The sequence below is a fragment of the Buceros rhinoceros genome, unplaced genomic scaffold (assembly GCF_000710305.1).
Source record: "Buceros rhinoceros silvestris isolate BGI_N320 unplaced genomic scaffold, ASM71030v1 scaffold11103, whole genome shotgun sequence".
Classification (NCBI taxonomy): Eukaryota; Metazoa; Chordata; class Aves; order Bucerotiformes; family Bucerotidae; genus Buceros; species Buceros rhinoceros.
This window is the reverse complement of record NW_010405491.1, coordinates 23,264-43,111: the sequence shown is the minus strand read 5'-3', so window position 1 is coordinate 43,111 and position 19,848 is coordinate 23,264. Positions and strand designations below refer to the sequence as shown.

General features: G+C 45.4%; 1 protein-coding gene across 1 annotated transcript; it reads left to right on the top strand.

Annotated features, from left to right (window-relative positions):
* Positions 1-6,011: 6,011 nt before the first annotated feature.
* Positions 6,012-14,995, top strand: LOC104488441 (PH and SEC7 domain-containing protein 3-like; the record flags this gene model as incomplete). Its single annotated transcript, XM_010133765.1, has 4 exons — positions 6,012-6,169; positions 7,034-7,178; positions 10,500-10,643; positions 14,783-14,995. Coding segments are annotated over 4 exons (660 nt in total), but the record flags the coding sequence as incomplete, so codon positions are not given.
* Positions 14,996-19,848: the final 4,853 nt, after the last annotated feature.

Genomic DNA, 19,848 nt, shown 5'->3' with positions numbered 1-19,848 from the left:
ATAGGCAGCCAGTTTGTCCAGGAGAATGTTATGAGAAACGGTGTCAAAGTCTTTACTAAAGGTATACCATATCCACAGCTCTTCCCTCATCCACTAAATCGGTCACCTTGTCATAAAAGGAGATCACGTTGGTCAAACAGGACATGCCTTTCATAACCCCGTGCTGACTGGGCCTCATCATATGACTGAGCTGTACATGCTGCATGGTGACACTCAGGATGATCTGCTCTGTGACTTTCCCTGGCACTGAGGTCAGACTGACAGGCCTGTAGTTCCCTGGTCCTCCCTCCGGCCTTTCTTGTAGATCAGCCTCACATTTGCCAACCTCCAGTCAGCTGGTACCGCCCCCGTTAACCAGGAGTGTGGGTAAATGATGGAAAGTGGCTTTGCGAGCCCCTCCCCCCGCTCCCCCCGCACTCTCGATGAATGATGGAAAGCGTCTTGGTGAGCACTTCCGCCAGCTCCCTCAGCACTCTCGGGTGCATCTCATTTGTCCCCATAGACTCGTGCACATTTAAGCTGTGCAGCAGGTCAGTTACCATTTCCTCTTGGATTATGGGACCTTGATGCTGCTCTCCATCTCAGCCATCTGATTCTAGAGGCCAAGCACCCAGTGAGTTGGTCTGACCATTAAAGACTGAAGCAAAGAAGGCATTTTGCACGTCAACCGTTTCTTTTTTTTCCCCCAAAGCAAGACAAGACACTGGTTTCTAACAAACTTTGCTCACTGACAGCAAGAAGTCTAAAAAAATATACAGCTGCAACTCTTCAAGTCTTTTGGCGCAAGCTTAAATAAATTGTAGTACAATTTTAACTATACTCTTGGAGCATGAAATGCAACATATGAGTGACAGCTGTCAAAATCAAGTAAGTGGTTGCAGCTAAGTAAATTTTTAAGGCTTTTTGACCCCCAGCGTAGGTGAAATATTCATGTAATAGGTGGTGTTTGTCTTGGGTGCCCTGTTTTGTAGGAGTACGTTCCTTTAAATCCTTTTATGTTTCCATTGTGTTTTGCCAGTATCAGGAGTGCAAGCTCAAGTGCATACTGCTGTTTTCTCATCCTCTGCTGTGGCTTTCTGGACTTGTTGGTTTCTTGAGAGCCAGCCTGGATAGTCTCTCTGAAGAGAGTGGTTTGGATCAAACTGGTACAGCATGAGGTTTACAAGTTGGATGCTCTGCATGCAGTGCCTCTTTGAGAGGGCTGAAATCCTGAAACAGACAAAACAATCTGCAGTCAGGATGGAAGATTTGGGCTTGAAAGTTGGGTGTGATATTCTCAAAGCCAGTGCAAGATACTAGAACCAAGTCTGCTGAATTGTAGCTGAGCCTTCCCTCTGGTCCTCTTGCTGGCAGCAGGTTCAGATTTTACTAATGTGGCCTTCATGGCACATTTGTACTTGCCCTTCCTTGGTTGAAATGGAGAAACCTGCTTTGATTTCTGAAATAAGTCATCTTCAGCGTTCATCTGAAAGGATTGTGCAGTTTCCTAAGAAGTAAGAAGGCTCCTTGTCCATAACACATTAATTAATTTCTTATTTGATCTTTGAGGGGAAAATTAATAAGCTTTCAAGGGGGAGAAATGGAGATTCTGTCTATTTTAGAGTCTTAATAAAATGCTTTGATGAGAATCAGTGGCATAATTGGTTAAAACTCTTTCTGATGGACAAAATGTAGAGACGCTGTTGTAGCATGCAAATTCTCTACAAAATGGTGCTCTGCCCACTCTCTCCATCCTTTGGAGACGGAGGGAGTAATTTCACATCTGAATGCTTCTCTGCAGAATGAAATGCATTGCTCAAGTTCTTATTTGTTTGTTGTCTGTGTGTCTTGCACTTGTCACGGCTCTTGAATTAGTGATTAAAGCTGCAATCTCACACTTTGTCCTGAAGACACTTGCACTGAAGCCATCTTACTGTAGCACAGTGACAAGCAAGGTTTTTGCTTTCGTGATTGCTTTATAAGGTTGACAGAGGGGTCTGATGGGAAGTGACTCATTCCCAGAGTGATGGGGCAGCTGTGAGCCTCCCTAGGCTGCCTCTAGCCCCTGCTCAGCCACAGTGCCTCACGCTGCATCTGTGACCCACTGATCTCTCTTCAGCTCCAGAATGTCCAGCAGAGCTTTGCTTCAGCCCTGAAATAACCTTTGCTCTGTTAGGGACGTGGTATCGCAGAAGTCGAGCATGCCAGGATTTTAAACGTACACAGCCAGAGCAAGCTATTGTAGTAAAAGTTGCTGAGCTGTTGTTTCCTTTTGCAATGTACCAGGAGACTGAAATTATCCTTATTTCTGAAAGTTCGGGGGTGCTTTAGAACGGCTTGATTTATTTGTAGAAAAGCATAGCTCTGGCAGTAGTCATGGGCAAAGGATTTCCTTGCCTGTATTTGCCTTCTTTCCTTGTTACGGAGTGCTGTAGGGCAGAGTGCATTCACATATGCGCACACACATTTTCCACCTTTCACTCGTTATCTGTGTGTTTCTGGAGGTAACATCTGTGATGGTTTCATTGCACTGAGTGGTCTTCAAGCAGGGGAGAGACTTCTGGGTGCTATATACACACAAACACATGTACAGACTTCTGCACTGTTGCTTTTGGTGTTTATCTGTAGCTCAGCTATTCCCCCTAGACACTATTGTAATATAAATATTAATTTTTTGTAGCAGCTGTGATTCCCCAGTGGGCAGCGTGATACCACTTCTGCTGTCATTCTGTTTGCGTAACAGTCCAATTTTCTTGTTTTGCTGTCAGAGTCCATGGATGAGTGGTTTGTAAGTGGTGGTCAGTTGAGGTTTGCTGAGGAGTTTATCTGGGCAGTCTTGCCTCCATGCCCACTTTTTTATATTTTTCCACTGGAACTGTTTCAGTGCTAATTCCAGTGCTGCATATTGTTTTATTTTTAAATGAGTTATTTAAGAGAGGTGGCTTCTGAATTAGTGAGCCAGAGGGGCTCAGTGGAGGTGTTCATAATTAGCCAGCTAAACATGACTGCTCAGTATTATATAAAATTTTCATTTTATTTGACGTGTTTGGGATGTTGGCCCTGTTGTGGCATCCTCAGGCCAAGGTTAATTTCCTGCCCTCTGTTCATAGCAAGATGAAATTGCAAAGTAGGAGCCTGACAGAACTGTCTGTTCACCAGGCTGACATGGGATGTGATGTGTGTACAGAAGAGAGGTTTATAAGGAGAGGACGTAAGGTCAACCTTGCTTCCTGGCTAGAAATTGCTTCTGGGCAAGCAGTGCAGGACATGGACTTTCTTGTTTGTTTGGACTCTTCTGTGAGGTTTAAAACGTCTTTTCTCTTTGATGTGGCACTTCATAACCTTGTGGGCTTTCAGGTGATTTTATATGACTTTTCTCAAATGTGTTTCCTCTGTTAAAATATTTAAAAAAAGGAGAGAAAGGCCAGAATGATGTAAAGTGTTTAGAGACCAGACTTTCTGAAGGAGAATTTTGCAGTCGTCATATGCAGCTGAGTGGAGATATCCACCCACAGTACACTGACGGATAAAAAGCCAAATGCCATTTTCTGGTCTATCAAAAACGGATTTAGAAACATGCTGACTCCTGGTCAGCAGGATGTGGGGAAGATCATTCTCCTGGAATCTGAGAAAGATTAATTCAGCATGTCTTTGTGTTGTGTGCAGCACTCCCATCAGCCTCCAGTTGATAGGTCACAGTTCCTTTCTGGCTCCTCATGCATTTCTTGCCACTGTCTTGGTCTAACTTTAGTGAGCTGCCTTCCGTTTCAGCTCAACCCTCATGCTGACACCGGCATATCAGAGCATGTGCTGTCCTTGATGGCATAGGAGATATGATGTTCCTGTTCCCCTAGCATTCCCTGCCAGTTGAAAAGAGCTGGAGGCTTTAGAGGAGGAATTTTGACAGCACATTCACGTCCCTCCAGATTTCTCTGAGGCTGGCCAACTACGTGGAGATATTTCCAGTATGCTGATCAGTGCCTCTGGAGAAGCTGGCAGAGCCCCAGCTGTCAAAGTAGATTGCAGCCATGTGATCCAGTGGGATTAGCAAGGATTATCGTGAATGCTCTCAGTCGGTAAGGAGGAGTTCTCAACCAGTACTGCTTCTGAGACTGCCCAAATGTGGAGTTCTTCTGGAGCAAGTTTAGACACCAGAGCGGGCTGTGGACATTGGATGCATCTCACAGAGGAAGTTGGGAGGCAACAGGCAAAGTGACAGCTGACACTGTCTCTAGGCAGTAACTTGAGGAAAGCCAGAATATCGTGTTTCTTTGGCCTGCCTGAGTTCATTTCCTGTCCTTGAAGTTTTCCCAGTCTCCCTGGACAGCAGAGCCAGTCAGCTCCTCCCAGATAAACCAGCTTTTGAACCTGGGAAGAAAGGGGCTTAACCTGGAGGCTTGCTTCCTTAATTTTCAAGGTGAGACTGGGTCAGACTTTGGACAGCCTCTTCCAGTTCTTGTCCTTCAGCTAGGGACTTTCCCAAATCTTCCTTAAAGAAGGTTTAGAGAGTGCCTTAAATGGGAGTAGGCAAAGTTCGTCATGATATGGAGATGCCTCCAAAGCTTACTGGGACTCATGCTGTGAGACAGGAAGAACATTTGGCTTTGCTCACTACCAGACCTTAAAAACCCTTTATGTCACAGGTGTTTATGTTGAAGGCTACTCTTTGGTCATCTGTGCAGCAGTGCTCTGCCTTTCTGCTAGACCCACCAGATCAGTGGTGGGTTGTGCCCTTGTCTGGCCTCAGGTGGCAGTGATGCTGTGACAGTATTGTTGGTTAGCTGCATCTTCTTGCCTGAAGTGTCTGGACCTGTGCTAGCTGGACCTCTGTGAGGAAGGACGAGACATGGCAGAGGAGCAGGATGCTTTGCTCTCCGTTCTGGGAGGTGGTCACCACAGCTGGTGACTCTTCATTCGTTAAAACTCACCCTGGAGTGCCCCAACCAAACCCACCCTGGCTAAGAGCACAGATGCCTTCAGCAACAGTGTAATTGCCTCTGGCTGTGACTGTTGTCTTGTGTCCTGCCAGATAAGCCCTGTAGACCAAGTCATGCATGTTAACCAGCTCTTCTTGGAGTGGGTGTCTCTTTGGGTGTTTAAGCTACTACTGTCCCTGCCCGTTCCTCTCATGCTCCCTCTCTTGGTAGGTGTTTTGGATGAGACTGATTCCTGTGAGGTACTAAGGGGGAGAAATGGAGTCAACTGCAGACTGGTTTGGCCTCTCCTTCAGAAACTTCGTGTGTACAGCATTGCTGGCAAGTGACTTTTCCTTGAAAAAGGTTGTGGTTTCTCAAGCCATTTATAGTCAGGTGGGCCTTAAACTGAACTTGTGGCTACACCACGATTGTGCCCTCAGCCAGCTTCTATCACTCGGGAGATCAAAGACCACTCTCAGGCTAGCACTTGGAATAAAGATGAGTTCGACACCCTGATTTCATTATTTGGTGTAAGGAGTGGTACTGTCATGTCAGAAACCTGGATGGTGCTGTGCCTGCCATTTGCAGACCCCGAGTGCATAGATTTAAAGGAAGTTGCTATATTTCCTTCTTGGAGACTGATAAGGATGCTTCTCTGCTTTGTGAGGGCCTGCCTAGAAGGACATACAAAGGTGAAAAAAAAAGGAGAAAAGTAAAAATCAAGCAGTGGAGTCTGAGAGCTCAAGCAGGAACCAGCTGCTGAGCACTGGAGGTGGGGAGCTGGCCATGGAGGATTCCTGAAATGAAGACAAATAGTCCACAGCTGTTGTGATAGTCAAATAATCCCAGTTTACCCCTCTTCCTGTCAAGCACATAGTGGAGCTACTTCTCTCCCTTGCAAAGGGATCAAAAAAGAGAAAGAAAGAGATTGGAAAAGGTGTTAAAGGCAGCGATTTGCAAGCACTTGGTGTTTGGAAGCGTACAAATCAGCTTGCATTCAATTCACATGTTTTAATACTATTCATGACTCTGGAACAAGGTTTTTCCCTATGTTAAGGAAAAAGGAATAGCACATGGAGAAATAAGATGCCATTTTCTCCCTCTTAACTCCTGCAGGATGAATATAAGCCAGAAAAAGCTTTGTCGGAAGAAGATCTGAAAAATGCAGTTAGTGTGCATCATGCGCTGGCATCCAAGGCAACAGACTATGAGAAGAAACCCAATGTCCTCAAGCTTAAAACAGCAGATTGGAGGGTCCTGCTTTTCCAAGCCCAGTAAGTGCTGTCTTCTGATTTGTGCCAATTGTTGAGGGAAGAAAGCAACGCTAAAGGAGGGGTAAATTCGTGCCTGGATAAGTTAAAACATAGACTGAAGAGGTTCAATCTGTTTGATCAGAAATAAGATTAAGTTATGATTTGATTAGAGTGCACAAGTAGTTCATGAGAAAGAAACATCAGGTTTTAAGAGGCTTTTTAATCTAGCTGAGAAAGGTATAACAAGATGCAGCAGCTGGCAGCTGAAACTGCAGGAAATTCAATTTGGAATCAAGGCACAAACTTTTAACAGTCAGGTTGATTAATCATTGAAACAAATGATCAAAGGCAGTCTTGCATTGTCTATCTTCTGATGTCATCAGGTCCTAGCCGGATGTCTTTCCAGAAGATACAAAGTTACTACTTAATACAAGAATAATTTGATTAAGTTCTGCAGCCTGTGATATCCAAACAGAACAGATGACCTGCCTTTTGCTTCCCACATTAAAAACCTGGGCATCAGGCTTGTGCATGAGCCCTTTTCTACTAAGATCCATGTGAAACCTTGTAGAGATCTGTGGTGTCCAGCACAGCTGAGACCTTAGGACATATGTCCGAATCAGGGCACTGGTTGGCTCTCTTGCCTGTGCCATTGATTGGATTAGGAAAAGATGTGTGTTAGGGTGAGTTATGGCCCTAATCAGGAGCCAGCCTGTGACTGAGATACCTGTCACTAACCACTTGCAAAGGTAAGACCAGAAGACTGAGCAGGCTCTAAGACTTGTCCCGTTTTGGTTATTCTTGCATTTAAAACGCCCTTGAAGGGGTGGGAAAGAAGGAGAGAAGGCTGAGTCAACGGGAGCTTGATATGGTTTTCTTCCACAGGAGCCAAGAAGAAATGCAGTCCTGGATCAACAAGATTAACTGTGTGGCTGCCATCTTCTCTGCACCACCATTTCCAGCGGCAATTGGCTCTCAGAAGAAGTTCAGTCGCCCACTCCTGCCAGCTACCACAACGAAGCTGTCTCAGGTGAGCTGTTTTTATAGAGAGGGTGGGTGATGGCAATTTCTCTGGTTGTTTGGAGACTGGACAGTGGTCCTTGGCATTGTTTTGTGGCTGTCACCACTAGCATTCCTAGGAGAAGGAGGCTTGCATGGTAAATCTCTGCTTGTTTCCTGATGCAAGATTTGAAGTGAGTGGAGAGAAGAACTACACCTGAATATAACTGTTCTATGTTTTTGAAGAAAAGAATCACCAGTGTTCTTAGTAGGGGATATAGAATTTTCATCCCATAGTTACAGCTCTGCAGACGAAATTTCAAATAGTGTCTGGCAGGTGGGTATTTTGAGTGTTTATTGCCACTCATTTCGGAAGAAATGGACATACTCCTGATCTTTGGCTGATTGGAGTGATAAAAGGTGAAAGCCGATGCATCCAGCAAGCATCGATTATATTTCTTCCACGATACTTTTCCAGACTCCTGCCCTTATCAGCTGAGGGGTTCCTTGTTTAATGTATATTTATAAACTTTCTCTTGCATCAAAGTCTTTGGTCTCCTCTTGTAATCTCTTAAGATTTTAGCTTCCACAACATCCAGTGGCAGGGAGTTTCACAGCTCTACTACTTCTTGCACAAAAACCCCACCTACTTCTGCTTTTTTCAGACTGGCTGTGTCTGATGCTTGCACCCATAGCTCTGTGTACTTTGGGAGCTGTGATGCATGCCTGCAATTCCTCCCACACTGGCAGGAACATGATATTGATTTTGTTGGTCAGATTGACAGAAGTGATAGATCCCAATCCTAGGTGTATACTTTGAGTAACCTCCTGCAGCTTTTAAAGTCATTTGCCCATGCTGGATTGCTTCTTAAATGCCTTTTTTTTTTTTTCTTTTCCCCCATCTTCATAGCTTAGCAACACTCCTTAGAAACCACTATCTCAAAATCTCCATTTCTTTAAGGGGGTGGGGTTTTTATGTCGCCCCTGCTTTTTCCTTCTCTGTGGCAGTTGCCTTTCTTCTTACAAAGTGGTGACCGACTTTCTGTCTTCTATTCTGGGTTAAAGTTTCAAACATGTCTCATACAGAATAATACTAACTTGTCTCATCCTTGCGGTTTTACCTTTTGCTCATGCATACCTTTTTAAAATACTGCATGGAGCTTCAATAATTTACCCCCAGTCACCAAAAAAAGCTTCTTTACTCGTCATTGTTGTGTGTAATTGTGCCATTTAGCACATTGTTCCCTAGTCTCATTGTTTCTGTTTAACCTGGAAAGGAAAAAAGTAGAACACAGACCTGCAGTTTATGTCTCAAAGAAGGGGAAACACAAAAAGTAGAATAAGCAGCCGTTTTAGCTAAAGGTAGAAGAATGTTAAGTGCTCAAAGCAGATAAATCCAAAGGCATGCAGAAACATGTCTGCTTTTATCTGTCAGCGTGGAAAAGCTGCCAGCAGGCTGCTTCTCGTTTGGCAGACAAAAAAATATGATTTGTCAAATCCCTGTGGCTGCTGTTTAGGATTTTGTAGGCTGAATCATGATGGACAGTACTTCTTCAAAGGGCCTGTTCCTGATCAGGCAAAGTTGGGATGCAGTGAGAACCTAAGATGGCTAAAGGAGCAAGGCTGGACGTGACAGGTTGAGCAAGATCATTGTAGCAAGTTTGCTTTCAAAAGCAGATTAGTGTCTGAACTTGGTGAGTCCAACCAAAGAGGGATGTGACAGAGTTATATATAAAGGAATAGTTGGTCTATAAAAAAATCTACTAGGGTTTGGTTTGGTTTTTTTTTTTTTTTCCTAAGTGAGTCCAACCAAAGAGGGATGTGACAGAGTTATATATAAAGGAATAGTTGGTCTATAAAAAAATCTACTCTGGGGTTTGGTTTGGTTTTTTTTTTTTTTCCTAAGAATGTGCATGCACAAACAAAAGCTCCAAAGGACTGCTGCCCTGGAAATTACAAGTGGTGAATTAATAGCTGCTCAAAGACCTCCTGTCATCAGGCTGTAGAACTCACTGCAACACGATGTCACTGGGACCAGCGATTCGGCACAATGTAAAGAGTGGTTGGGCACTAAAAGAGAGAGCAAGCATATCCAGGGTAGTTTCTAACAGCAACAAGAAATTTTGGCAGCCAATAATGTGTGGGTTTTAGCCGTACCATATACAGGCAAAGGCAAAGTATGCCATGTTCCTTTCTTCAATTCTCTTGCAAAAGATTTGAAACACAAGATAGGCTGTGGCTCAGCTATTATCCTCTGTAGATGTTTCCCCCTTTCTGCTCTTTTCTGCATCTCCAGCTTAGTGAGCTGACAGGCTTAGTCCCTGGTGTGACTCACAGTGCAGCACAGGCCTGTCTGAGCAAGGCTTAAAGCTGCAAGCTGCACAGCCACACTATGGGGGGACAACTACTGGCAGCTATCCTCTCCTCTGAGGCTAGGTACATATGTGGGAGCTGAGCTGGGTACTACCTGCTGGTACGACTTTGGCTAAGTCACTGAGATCTGCATGATCGTGTCTATATTTTGGATGTAGCTAATTCAAACTCAATTTCAGATCCAAGCCTAGAAATGGCCAGAAGGCCATGCTGCAGGAGCTGGAAACCTTCAGAGCTGAGGGAAGGTTAGCTGACAGATGGACTGGAGGAAGTGAGTGGGCCTGGGATTATGATAAAGGAAATTGCCTAGAAACAGGGAGTAGCTGCTCCTCACTTTCTCCAACTGCATGGGGGGATAAAAGCCGGTAGCAGCTTAGCAAAGTAAGGTACCTTTTAGGGATTGGACAGCACTTCTTTCTGGATGCATCGTATTGTTTTGAACTAGCGGAAATCGCAGACCAGAGAGCATGTGGAATTGCAGAAATGGTAGGAGGGACCCTGACATCACGTCCGTTCTCTCCTGGAGGCAACTACTTTTGCTTTACAAAGACCAGAAGCAGATTCTTCACCTGTCTCATTCTGCCCTTGGTCTGACTGCATACACAACAGCCTTAAATAATTAGCCAAAAAATGTATTAGAGCAGAAGTGTCATGTTGTCAGCAATGCTCTGCAGCAAGCTGCTTCCGTTGCTCTCAGCAAGGCGAGGGATGACAGGTTTGCTGTCCTTCCCGGTGGCATCTGCTCACTGCTGAATTTTTCTGCAAACACGGCCGCTTTGCTTGGGTGCGTTTGAGAGAGCTTTTAGGAACAGAGCTCTGGGATAACAGACCTTATCAATCTAATTAAAATTAGCTAAAGGAAAGAAGGAAAGAAAGAAAAATAAAGTACTTGGTTTTATCGTACAGCGATCGCTCTATTTTCCTTTGCTTGTTGAATATTTTAGACTTTGTCACTTAAGTGCCTAATGTGTTTCTGAAGGATGAACAGCTGAAGTCCCACGAAGCTAAGCTGAAACAGATCTCCACTGAGCTTGCCGAACATCGCTCCTATCCTCCTGACAAGAAGCTCAAAGGCAAGGAAGTAGATGATTACAAACTGAAGGACCACTATCTGGAGTTTGAGGTACGTACGGGAAACGTTATTACTTCTGCCTTTTGTGTGGATGTGGGTGTGGACGGGTCAGTTGGTCTTATACTTGGGGTACTGTCCTAAAGCTCTGCATTTTTCGCCTTCACCAAGGATTATGTTCTTGTTAAATACAGCAAGCCCAGAAGCTGGGACGTGGCTGCTTTTTCTGTTAAGGACTTCCTGTGACAGTAGACATGAATTTAGCTCATCATCTATAAAATGGAGGATAAAAATGTGACCCTCTGTTCTTGGCTGAGGTGTCTATTTGAAGAGATGATGTCTTCAGGCAGGAGCTGTAATGTAAGGCTGTGTGTTGCCACCTCGTCTTTACAGAATGACTGCATTTTTCACTAACGCAGATCATGGTAATGGTCTTTCATTGCTGGGTTCTGAAGGAATGCAGGATTGGGTGGTGCAACTTAGGCAGCTGCATGAGAAGATTGTTTTGACTATCTGACAGCAGCTTTTATCCGTCATGGTGTCTGCCACATTTTATAGGGCTATGTGTAGGGCTACCTCACAACAACCCCCTGCAACACTACAGGCCTGGGGAAGAGTGGCTGGAAACTGCCCAGTGCGAAAGGACCTGGGGGTGCTGGTCGACAGCCGGCTGAGTATGAGCCAGCAGAGTGCCCAGGTGGCCAGGAAGGCCAACGGCATCCTGGCTTGTATCAGCACTAGTGTGGCCAGCAGGAGCAGGGACGTGATTGTCCCCCTGTACTTGGCACTGGTGAGACCACACATTGAATACGGTGTCCAGTTTTGGGCCCCTCACTACAAGGAGGACGTTGAGGTGCTGCAGTGTGTCCAGAGAAGGGCAACAAAGTTGGTGAAGGGTTTAGAGAACTTACCTTACGAGGAGCAGCTGAGGGAACTTGGATTTAGTCTGGAGAAAAGGAGGCTGAGGGAAGACAAGCTGATAAAGCTTTGACTTGGAAATCAACAGTAAGGTGGATGAACGATCGAGATGAAAGTGTTGTGATCAATGACACAATGTCAGTTTTGCACACAGCACTTGGATGTACAGAACTAGCCACACACTTTTACTCCGTAGGGGGTCTTGTGCAGCTTGGGAGAGCAAAGAGTTTTCTGGCTTTGGATCCTTGACACAAAGTTTATTTGCTATCACTTTTAGAAGCATGATGAGTTACGATGAAAGGCTGGAGTGTTAGATGATTTCAGAAAGACCGATAGAGAAGAACGTTGTTTTGCGTTTTTTCTGTTTTCTGTCAATTTTATCATGATAGTCTTTTGAAAGATACTCCTCAGGTGCCTCAGTACAAAGCAGAACCAGTACAGCCCAGGAAACAAAAGACGTACTCCTCCCTAGCGAGAGCCTTAAACAGCAATTGAACTGTGCATTCAGATATGTGATCAGCAATGTAGGAATGCCTGTTTGGGAAGGCAAGTGGTAGCACCAACTTCAGTTGTGTGCCAGAGGTGGTGATTCAAGGTGCTGCTGTACAATGCTGTGTTACCTTCACACTTGGCACAGATTTCACAGGCCGTGTTGAATTATCAGTGAAAAAAAGGTGAGGTATATGAAAACCCTGAATGGAAACTTTCCCCCAGTTCTGGGGTTTCCTTACCTTCCCTTCAAGCGAAGTCTGTCAGGGTCTGGTGACAGACTTTGCTGCGTGGGGTCAAAGCAAAAGGAGTAGAGGCAGGTGAGGCAGTATTTTGTACTTGTCTCTTTCAGGCTGAGACTGCGGATCAGACTTCGCATCTGCATACAAAGGACCATGCAGATACATCTCCAGAAAAGGCCCTTCAGGTCCCAAAGGAAGCGGCATAGTCCCATTGGGAAGGAAGAAACAAGATTCATTTTCTGTAGACACTTGTAATTTCTTTTTATTTATGCGCCAGCACTCCCTTCATTCTTGTTCCTGATGAAAAGCAAGGGAGGTAGCGTTTCCTCCTGAAGCGAGGGGAACCAGGAGGTGACTCGTCCTTGTTCAGGGGTGTGTCCAGGAGTGTTTCTTCCTGCTGCTGTCTTTGCTTGCAGACACCAAGGAAGAAACACTTCTCATTGCCTGCTGTCTGAGGAAGTACTGTTCCAAATGACGGTTGTTCATTGCATCAGATTTATGTTTTGAGAAAGATGTTTTGAGTGCTGTCAGGTGAGAGGTGAAGCCAGACATTTACCTGGTGGCTACCTCATCTCCTCTTTATGATGTGTATTCAGTCTTCAGCAATGACGTTGCAAAAGCTTTTGAGTGTTTTTAACTTCTGCGGCTTTACTTTCTTCACAGAATTTTCCAGATTACTTTCTTTTAAGGAAGAATTTCCACCAGCTTTAATACCTAGTTTCAAACATCAGATCACTGAAAGAGCAAGTTTGTTGCAGTTGAAAACACAATAGAAACTTCCAAATGCATTGCTTAGTTGCGATAGAAATCACGGGTCCGCAAATTCAGGGTGAAATGGCCATTGGCAGACATGCAGGGCAGAAACTCACCCTGGATTTCCATCCTGACTCCCAGGTCTTGTGACCCTGATGGTGTTTACTGGAACAGAAAGCAGGAGTGCGTATGCAGTAAAGTCCCTCTGTCCCTTGATGAATATTGTGCTGATCCCAGGCTTGGAGCACTGGCTTGCCTTCTCGTTAGGAGAGGTGCCCTGTTTGCGAGTGATGAATCATTCATCAGCCCAGTGCATCACCATCGGGGTTCTGCTTGCTGTTTCTCCATTTCCTTTTTTATTGAATGACACATCTTACCTGCTTCACACGTTTGTCTCTTGCATTGTGGAGCTGGAGCTCCAGATATGAAATTGATAAAAATGCTTTTTTTAATTTTTAGGTGAATTCTTTTATGATCCTCCTCTATGAGGTTTTGTTTGTTCAAAGGATTGTTTAGACTGGAAATCCAGTCATCTTCTCTCCTTTTCTTTTTCATTTTATATTCCACAGTTATATTCAAAGCAGTTACCAAGCTTTTTGACATCCTGCCCTCAAATGAGTGTTATTACCAGAACTTTATTATTTTATTATAAATTGGAAGAACTTTTCTGAAACGCTTTTTCCTCTGTGAGGAACATAATAGTTTGGCACCTGTTTTGCCACTTTGAAATATAAATTAACAATCAGTACAGATGTTTACGTTGTCCTTCCCTGGCCCCCAGCTGACTGAGGTCACATTAATTACAATGCCTGCACCATGTTGTTAGTGGATGTGTCAGGGGCAGGTTGTTAAACATATCCCAAGAGGTGGTTGCTCTGTTCTTAGGACCTCCTGCCCCAGCTTCTGGTTTTGAGGCCATGCAGGGATCTTCTGTTAACATACTCTCATTTTTTTGTTTGCCGAGATGTTCTGTGCAGGAAGATGTTATTGTGGCACATGGAGAGAAATCTTCTCATTGGAGAGGAAAAGCTCTGCTCCAGACAGGGAACAGAACAAGTGGGCACGGTGCACAGTAAATTGAACTTTTTTTCAGTTGAAAAATCTAAGTGTCTGAACAGAGAGCAACCTTCATCATTCACCATGAGTGGCCCTGTCAGGGGAAAATGCCGTGCTGCTGTCTTAGCCCTTTTGTCTGCTCCTTTTTGTTAAGGTGTGGTCTTCAGAGCATGCTCTCACAGGCTCACTGGTGGCCAAGTCTGAACTTAACAGGACCCTGGGCTGAAGCAAGGAAAGCAGGATGTGCTTCCGGGAGTGGAGCGTTGCAGGGGAGAGATGTAGCCAACCAGAGCAGGATTTTTGCTGTCTCCACTTTCTGCACTTTATTTCTATGCCTGCACGGGGCACATAGTATCTCAATATGTGTGAGCACAGAATGTGACTAGTGAGACTAAGGTCAGCAAGCTCTCGCTTGGTGATGCTACCACAAACTCACCATGCGCTTCAGCTAGCTGGGAGCCACTGTTCAGCAGAGCATCAGGATTTGTGTGCTGCAGAGCCAAGCACCTCTAATTGCATAGCACCGCAGGCTCAGCCTGCCTGAAACCCTTTTTATACGGTGTAATTTACATTAGCCACTATTGTTCATGGCCACATCAGGCACCATTGTTCTCATCCATATTAGGCTTCTGGCTTTCAAGGCCAGCAGAAACCATTAAGTTACCCAGATGGTCTCTCGAGTGCTTCTGTAGAATTTCCTCCAGACTGATTTAGGCCTTTTTTTCTATTTTCCAGAAAAATCGCTATGAGATTTATGTTGGCCTTCTGAAAGAAGGGGTGAAGGACCTGGTGAGCGGAGGAGAGAATGATGCATCAGGACTGAAGAAATCCCACTCAAGTCCCTCATTGAATCAGGAGTCTCCAGTTAGTGCCAAGGTGAAACGCAATGTCTCGGAGAGGAAGGACCACAGGCCAGAAACACCCAGCATTAAGCAGAAGGTCACTTAGGGTGGAAATGACACCTAGGGGAACAGCCATGCAGCGAAGTACCGGTGGTCAAAATTTTTTCATTTAATAACCTGTCATTCACAAAAAATAAGTGCATCTGCCTGAATGGGGTGTTAGTGACATTTTCTCTTGTATATTTTGCTGTTTCTGTGCAGATTGTGGGAGATGTCTTTGCTCCTGCTTTGCTTTGTTAATTTATCATTTAGCAATTGAAGCATCAGGACTTCTTTGTGTTGTTCTGTTTCTAAAGGAGCTGGGGGAGGGGTAGAGCGCTGTGACGTATATTCTGTCTCTTCCCCGTTTACCTCCTCCCTTCGGCACGTGGCTTTCATCTCTCAAGTCACTTGTCACTTTATTTACGTGGTGGGTTGGAAAAGTAACTGGACAGATGCTGCAGTGCTGCGAACGCAGGCTGTAGCTGTGATAAAAGCTGTGCAAACGGGCATCTGCAGAAGACTAGCTAGAGCCTAGGGTGCTGGGAACACTGGTTTCATGACAATGCAGAGCATGTTGGTGCTGGTACTTAGCAGCAAGTGCTACAGTAAATAGTCACTGTTGCTTATCATTATTGCATTGACCCTGGACCCATGAGCGCGAAGGAATGAACCTCTGGAAATGCTGGGGTGACAGTATGGGAATAATTTGTTTGCTTCCTTCAAAGAGTCTTCTCCCGAGTTTGCAGGCTGGGGGGTATCCAAACCTGTGCTGTCTCTGTGGTCAGGAAGATTAAGGATTACCCAGTTGCAATGACTACCTGGGCTTTAAATTTATTTGTGGAGGAGGCTGCTGTAGGTGTCAGCCATTACCATTGTGATTTAAAGACAAAGGGCCTCTGTGTATTTTTTAACTATACGCTCACTTAGCTGCTATATGGAGCCTTATGATATATTGTGCTCTCCTGCTCCCCTTTCCAGGAGTTTCCTTGTTGGTGTGCACAGATCGGTGTTTGCAATTTCTCTGCTAGTGACAAAGCACTTTTGCCTTTTCTCTTCAGGAAGGGATTCTCCATTTTCCTGCTTTAGCTCACATATAAGTGGAAGAGGCTGATGCAGACTGGAGAAGGAGACAGACATGTCCTTGCTGCAGGCCAGGGTTTGATGCTGTCTTGGATACTCTGTGCCTGGAGGCCCACACAAGGCAGCCTCAGCTTTAGCAGATAACCTCCACCCACAGGGAACTACCCCACCTTGCAGCTCATGCATACCCTGTGTCAGCCTTTCAGAGAGGAGCACAGGACAGAGAGATCACCGTGGGTAGAGCTTTCCCTATCTGAAAGCCCCCTGTTTCTGCCGTAGACCTTCGGGGGTGGCCAGCAGTCTTTAGGCACATGGCGTAGAAAGATGGTGTACAAATCCTTTTCCTGCTTCCCAACCCATTTTGCCGGGATGGCATTGTGGCTCTGCAGAGAGCAGTGGCTCACCCGTTACTTAACACCCTGGGTTTTAATCTCAGGTTTGATACAGGCCCGCTGGGTGAGCTCAGACAAGTCTGTCCCATTTTGCCTTGCCTTTCCTCTATGCGGAGTAGAACAACCAAACTGGCCTTTCTCACAGAGCACCTTGGGAGGTAATGTTGAGGGCCAGTTGAAAATTGTTTGTTGCTGTTATTTTTGTTGTGCCTGGCACAGGGAAGCCTTCCTGATGGATGTAATTCTTAATGAATAAAGAAACATCAAGATCAATGCAAGGACTGTGTAGAAATGCGCTGGTGTTTCCAGCCTAAGCAGTTGAAGGGCCACACATCAAAAATATTAACCACCTGAGTGGATTTGTGCTCTGCCAGACTTCCCAAGGGGTCCAAGACAATTAATCTAGTTTATTGAACTGCCAGTTCTGTGGGCAGGACAGGGAGCAGTCAAAGAGAGAAGGACCTTAACAGGCACCTCATGACTTGCTGCCCTCACTGAGGACCACTGTGCAACAGCTTCCCTCGAGGTGTTCTCAGTGTTGGCTGTAATGGAACACATTGCGCTCTCAGATGCTGGGAGGTGTTGGAGCAAATCGATTCTTACGGTTTCAGCCTGTCAGCAAAACCAGGTGGGACTGTTTCCATGAGTGATGTTGGGACGTGCACGCATCTAGCATCTGCCACTGAGAGTGGCCATTCCATATTAGGAGTCAGGAGGTTGGCCCCCAACCCTGGCCACACTGCTAAAAGCTGCAAGTCCTGAATAGAAACTGTCAGTGCTTCCCAAGTTCTGGGGCTTTAGTAGTTGTGTGTGCTTACTACAGTGGAACAAACATTAAGTTTGCCCTGCTTCATTAAGTTCTCTTCCTGAAGAGGAGAGATGCTTTCCGCTGCCAGAGCCGAAGTGATGTGGTGCAGCATGCTGTGTTAGGAGACTCGGTGGAGACAGGTGCATGACAGTGCTCATTGGGAGGGATTGTTTGAATTAATCAGCTGTGGTAGATCAATAGCTCATGGAGGGGAAGCAAAGCCAGAAGATTCCTGCAGCTCTTCATCATGCTCTGGAGGTTTAAGACAAACAAGCAGAAAAGGGAAAAGACGACATTCATTCGGGAAATGCCGAATGCACATTTGAGAAGAAAACTTGTCCCATCTTAGATAACAGCATATGGAAGCATGCAGCAGAAACAAAAAAAAAATGTGCAAATCTATAAATGGGCCGTTCTCGGCTGTCAGGGTGGGGTTGTGTAGATGAAGGTAGGCTGGAACATGCCCAGCAAACCTCTTGTGATTATGGAGTGCAGTGCTTTAAAAGGCAAAGAGGTGACATTTAACGTTTTTTTCTAAAATATCCTGGTTGCTGTAGACTGCAGTTAAATTGCTGAAGTCAAACAGAAGTTATTCCTGTGAAATGTGATTCCCAGCTTTGACACAAACTGGATAATTCCTTCTCAAAGTCATTGTAGAGGAGATGATTTGAAGCAATAGGAAAAGTCAAAAAGTGAACTGCAAAAGTGGTATTTTTCTTTTCATTTTTCATTATTTATTCTCTGTTTCCATGTATACTTATAAACAGATTAGGGCATATTTTTTAAGTCTCATTTGGGCTTAGCAAATGCAGTTTTTCACTGTGTTTTAATCATTAAACATTTGTGGAGTTTGGAGAACTCTTAGTAAGACTCCTGAGGCATGCAGATTAGTTTCCTGATAATTTGTCAGGTTCTGCTTAAGTTTTAATTAACGCCATTTTGCTCTGTGACTTTACAAATTCTAGGCATCCATGTGAAAATGCACGTTTTGGAGGCTGAGAGAAAATGGTGATCCTGTTGTGAATGCCTCAGGCTCCTGGACTCACTTGGGAATAGGATCACTAACTAGGCAGTACTGTAATTTGCTTTTCCACCCCCGCCAATGCTATGGTAAAGGGAGGTGGCAGGTTGTCAGGAGGTCTCAACAGTGCATCTTCTTGAGTGGCACCACTGAGAGTCTGGCCAGACAGCTTTGCGTGGTAGCTGGCACCCTGCCTTTCTTTGCTGAAATATTTGCCTTTAGAAGAGATCAGTGCTTGACCACAGCAATGCAGGAGCTCCTGTTGCAACATGTAAGGATACTCTGCTGGTTTCCAGCCCTCCTCTGGGACCCACCATGCACCTGAATTTGGTATCAGTGGAGTGACCTGCAGCTTTCTGGGAGTGCTGAGTGTGAGCAGAAGTCACTGGCAGACTACCGTTAGCACGTGTGCGTGCAAGCCAGCATTTGCATCGGTGATCCAGGGAGGTGTCACCCTTCCTTGTGGTCCTCCCTGCTGCAGCTTGCAATCGTTGCTCAGGCAAAGCCACTGCCTGCCTATGGAGAGGAGGGATGCAAGTAGGGCTGTAGGATGGGGCCAATGTCTCCTCACATCCTCCTCTCAAGCCGCAGACAGAGGTTCTGCAGGGACCCATCCTACTCTGAAGCATTGCTAGTTCCTCACCCTTTGGGGGCTGGACCATCTCCTCTCTCCAGCTGAGGGAGCTGAAGCAGGAGAGGATCTCACTGGGTCTGTACCCGACAGCAGAGGCATGAGGGAGAAGGACAAAATTGCCTTCTGCTCTCCCCACTGAGCAACCAAAGCAGGTGGGTTAATCTCCCAGAGCCAAAACCGTGCTCTCCGCTGTGAGTCAGCAGAATGCAGGGATTTTTGTAAGGCAGCGGCTGCAAAAGAGACTCTCTGGGTTGGCTGTGTGTTTGTGTGCGTCTTGCAGATAAATCACACATGGACCAGTGAACACAACTGCAGCTCTTAAATCCAGTATTTATGTTGTGTCTTTAATTGATGTAGAGAGATAAAGTCAGCCAGCAGAGTGATTAATGCAGCAGAGCTGTGGAGGAACGCTGTTCAGCTGTGACGCCAACTCAGACAGTTTTTCATCTGTAGCCAGCCACTTGTAAATGGTTACTAGAAGCTTTCTAAGGGCTTGTAACAACTCATCCCTTAAGTGCTTTCCCTCTGATCCTGTCTGCTCCCAGGGTGCAGTCTGTCTATGTCTGGGGGCTCTCCTGGAGAGTGGTGCTCAGCACAGCCCTGCTTCAAGCAGGAGTTCGAACTACCAGATCTCCAGAGACCAGAATTGTTCAGTGACTTTTCACAGCTACAGTGCCTTCCAGTAACAGCGCTAGTTGTTCTTCTGGTTTGAAACAGCCAATATTTTTGCCTTCCTCCAGGGGGGGAGTGAGGTTCTTGCTTGACTGAAGCAGCCCCTTCAATGAGGAATTGATTGTGGCATTGGAGAAAATCAAAGGTAGCAAAGTTATCAGTGGGCTTCTGGAGGCGTTGCATGGCAATGTTCTTCTTGAAAGTGGGGAAGGCTTTTCTCTGCAGACAGCGCACCACTTTCTGTGTCTGTATTCTCCATCCCTAAATCAATTTTGGCCTCATCACAGCTAGTCTGACAGCTCCTCCTCCT